This window comes from Benincasa hispida, chromosome 10 (genome assembly GCF_027475165.1).
Source record: "Benincasa hispida cultivar pf3 chromosome 10, pf3_genome.v1.1, whole genome shotgun sequence".
Classification (NCBI taxonomy): domain Eukaryota; kingdom Viridiplantae; phylum Streptophyta; class Magnoliopsida; order Cucurbitales; family Cucurbitaceae; genus Benincasa; species Benincasa hispida.
The window spans coordinates 35205829-35209829 of record NC_143487.1 but is presented as its reverse complement, the minus strand read 5'-3'; the positions used below and the strand labels follow the sequence as shown (position 1 = coordinate 35209829).

At 33.3% G+C, this 4001-nt stretch overlaps 1 protein-coding gene across 2 annotated transcripts; it reads right to left on the bottom strand.

Annotated features, from left to right (window-relative positions):
* Window positions 1–585: 585 nt before the first annotated feature.
* On the bottom strand, window positions 586–2970 carry SGP2 (Ras-related small GTP-binding family protein). Of its 2 annotated transcripts, none has more exons than XM_039045570.2 (6): window positions 2569–2967; window positions 2365–2485; window positions 2089–2185; window positions 1956–1995; window positions 1758–1841; window positions 586–1327 (listed from the first exon to the last, which is right to left on the bottom strand). In XM_039045570.2, exons 1-6 carry the CDS (start codon window positions 2845–2847, stop codon window positions 1163–1165), a joined length of 786 nt encoding a protein of 261 aa, XP_038901498.1. In that variant the 5' UTR covers window positions 2848–2967; the 3' UTR covers window positions 586–1162. The 2 variants fall into 2 exon arrangements, with proteins under 2 accessions (XP_038901498.1, XP_038901499.1); XM_039045571.2 differs by having other exon boundaries at window positions 754–1327; window positions 1658–1841; window positions 2569–2970.
* Window positions 2971–4001: the final 1031 nt, after the last annotated feature.

Below are 4001 nucleotides of genomic sequence, written 5' to 3'. Positions count from 1 at the left end.
CATCCTGTTGCAATCTCATTTTGTTGAACTAACTTGTGGGAATATATTTGTTTTATCACCTAAAAGTTACTGTGGTAAATACATTACCTTCATCTAGGTGGGTAGAATTAACAGATGTGTGCTTTGGTCGTCGGGTCCTCCTTGAAAAGGGATGAAAGTCATTCTAAACGGGCCTTGAAGTTACTTTTGTAATGCTTCTATAAACGCTAAGATTTGAGAGAATCAAAGTAATCTATTTCATTCTGGTATCATAAGTAGGAGAAGGTAAAAAAACAATAAAGCACAATATGATAAATGTTTACAATAATGCTATAATAGTACTATGAGCACTATAACAACTTCCAAATGAAGTTTGTTTCTGAATAGATACGGAATTATGTATTATCTCAAGCACTATATTTTTGATATAAATGTCTTCAGTGCATATTGTTACCATGTTTAATAATAAAATGATCAATGGGTGTGAACAATATTTTTTATGTCACAAGGACTTGTTTCAAGAAAAATTATTTAAAGAGGTCACCACAATGTGATCACTTTATAATAACTGTTGGATGTGGATTCAAAAATCGACATGGCTCCGAATAGCTACTAAATATATGCGATGTATTTCTGTTTCATACATCCAATAGTGAAAAACTATCAGCCACATTATAATGACCTTATCAAATAATTTCTCCTTTCTTCAAACCGGTCGCTTAGCAGGGTGGTCTATTAGGGAGGAAGACATTTTTTTGGTTGACCATAACTAGATTTCTTAAGCTAAAGGACAAAACTTTATTTGATCACATCAAGCAAGAAGGACATCTAGCTGCTGTCTAATTTGAGAGACACTTAAATTTTCTCATCTAAGAGAAGATGTTGGGTGTTGATCACAAGATTATACATGGAGTTAAAACTAATCTTTCTGAAGGGATTCAAAGCTGCATTTGCAATGACATGCCTAATCTAAGTTCCCATGACACTGTAAATCTAAGTATGTGTTTTTCATTTACACATTATCCAATTGCTACGGAGACGGGGCTCGACAGGCCTCTGCCTTTCTCCGCTACATCGGATATAGTTGTCGAACAATGTAGACAGTCAGATTTATCTCTATGCTGGATGGTTTCATGAGTTTCTTGAGAACCAGATTGGCGATGTAGGGTGGAAGAAACCGACTCTAGAAATCGATTATAGGCTCTCCAATCGTCAAGTTGCGCTCGATCGTCCACGGCAGGTCGAAGAGTTTTGCTGTGATGAATTTGAAGATCTTATTGACATTGATATTGTAAGTTGCACTGGAGAAGAACAATGTAGCATTCAGTGCCTTGGCGTAGGCTCTTGCCTGTCAAAACAAGGAAATCATGAGAGATATCCCCTGGATTTTCCCAAATTTTGAAACATTGCTTTTTGTACTCTCAAAACATTCCACCAGATTAGTTAATAAAAGAATGAGATATAATGGACCTGTTTGATAATGGTTACGATTTGAGTAGTTAAAACTTAGATGATTTTCCTTTTTCTTTTATGTTTTTTTTAAAGAAACGTTTGAATTTTTAGTCAAATTTAGAAAACCAACACAGATTTTTCAGATATTGGGATAACATGGATAAAACTTACAACGAAAATAGTGTTTATACACTTAATTTTCAAAAACAAAAAATCAAATAGTTACCCAAAACGAGGCGAAGTTATGGAGTTACAAGATCTTGAATCATCATTCAGCTTGTTGGCTTCAGATCAAAGAAAGAAGCACCCATGATTTTAATTCTTACCTCACTTGCAATTGCCCATTGCATATCAATGGGGAGTTGGATGAAATCATCAAACTTCGTTCCTATCAAGACAGGAATTGCTGTCTGCAAAAGGGAAAGAGCTTTTGTTTTTAGAAACTTCAATCAAATACGAACTGTTTAAAAGAAGATTCAAAACTTTGTAGCTATAAACGTTATCAAACGAATCCTAAAATATACCTGATTCCACCTACGTGCTTGTCTATACCACCTTATAATGCTGCAAACCAAAGGAAACCCCTTTGTTTTAAATCTTCCCATTTGTGAAAAATCTAAAGTCATTTATATGGATCAAACAGAAACTAAGTCTTACTTGTTTAAAGTACGCCTACTTGTTAGATCAAACATAAAAAGAATTGCTACAGAGTCCTTGCAAGCTGTTGGAATAAAATCTTGGGATTTATCATCACCTGCATCCACATCCACATTCCGCATCCAACCGTTATGTTAAATCACCACTGAATCCAAAAGTTCAAGAGAAAACAACCCATTATACAGAAACTCGACACAAAACATCTCATTCTTCTGATGTCATGTTAAATCATCAGTGAACCCAAAAGCTAAAACGAATACAAATGCAGGTAATTACCTTCCACTTCCCAAATGCTATAAGAAATTCTTGCCCCTCTAACCATTAATGTTTTGTCCATCAAGGTCAATCCTGTCTGCTCACTCTTCCCCTCATCCATTTCATTCCCAACATATTTTACCTTCAAAATGAACAATATTGAATTTTTTAAAAAAACATAACCAAAACTCCAACCACCAACAGAACAAAATCTTATTTAGTTACCAAAAAACTTGTCTTCCCAATCTGGCTATCACCCAGTAGGCTGATCTTCAAGGACACCAAATCTTGGTTGTGGCACAAGGATGGTGTTAGAGTCTCGGCGGCAAAGTCGGCACCAACGACAGACGTAGCGCCATCATCGTCAGGCCGATACGTCTTAGGCTTCTTGGAGTTATAACAGGTTAGAATTGAGTCGAAAAAGTGCCAAGCACGACGCTTGAGAGCGGTGCGGCGCCTGAGGCTGAAGCGACGAAGAGGGTGTTTCCGGGAAGGGTGAGGCATTGTTGAGAAATAATGTTATGGATGGCCTGGAGTGTGAGTGTGGGTTATTGGTGTCCTGGCCATGAAAATGGGAAGCTGAGATCTTGATGGTATTATTATTCATTGTAGAACAAGGAAAAAAAACAGGGGAAGGGTATTTTTAGAATATGAATTTATGGGATGAATTAATTTATTATTATTATTATTATTTTAGGCTATGAATGTGACGACTTTAACGGAAGGGCGGTTTACCGGTATAATGTAAGAGAAACAAATGTCGAAACTTAATTGGAATAGCAAAAGTGAAATTCACGTGACTTGTCAACGTGTCCAAATTTTATGTTGCTTTTGGCTAAGACCATCAATCATTCTCTCATTAAAACGTGGAACTCCTTCAATTATTTCTCACCAATTTTACGTATTAATCTTGTCCACTCATACTTTTTTTTTCTTTTTCTTTTTTTTTTAATTAGGTTTTAGTTTGGTCGTTTTTTGATCTTATGAGATGTTTATTTCAATCCTTTTGATTTTGAAATTATGCATTTTTGTTTGATATTTTTTAAGGTAATTACAATCGGTAGCATTTTTAAGAATAATAATCAAATGTATAACATCATTTAAAAAAAATTACAAATATAGCCAAATCTAACTTCTATCGTTGATAGATTCTTATCATGATATGGTCTATCGCGGATAGATTCCTATCAATAATATGATCTATCATTGATAAACTATTTAAATTTGGTTATATTTATAAATTTTTTTACATTAGGTTAATACTTTTGGTCTAATATCTATATTTACAATTATCCCTATTTTTAAAATAGTGTTTAAATTTTTAGTCAAATTCAAAATAGTTGGAAAATAAGTTATAATCTGTTTAGTAATTATTTATTTATTTTTTTAAATTATATTTTTTCTTTCTCAAATTCTTATAGTGATTTTCATCTTTCTTAAATAAAAGCGGTTTATTCTTAATCTTCATTAAATTTCAAAAACAAGAAATAATTTTTTAAAAAATACTTTTCTATTAGACTTGAGATGATTGAAAACATGGGTACAAAGATGGAAGGAGTATTTATAGGTTTAATTTTGAAAAACTAAAAATAAAATATTTATCAAACGATGCCTTGATTTTTTTATTTCTAGTTTTTGAAAATTATGCTTATAAGCAT

Excerpts from the sequence above, each read along its gene's own strand:
- SGP2 (XM_039045570.2), bottom strand. The coding sequence starts at position 2,847 with ATGCCTCACCCTTCCCGGAAACACCCTCTTCGTCGCTTCAGCCTCAGG. Across the intron at positions 2,186-2,364 it reads TAGCATTTGGGAAGTGGAAG|GTGATGATAAATCCCAAGAT; the intron begins GTAATTACCTGC and ends ATGTGGATGCAG. Across the intron at positions 1,842-1,955 it reads AAGCACGTAGGTGGAATCAG|ACAGCAATTCCTGTCTTGAT; the intron begins GTATATTTTAGG and ends TCCCTTTTGCAG.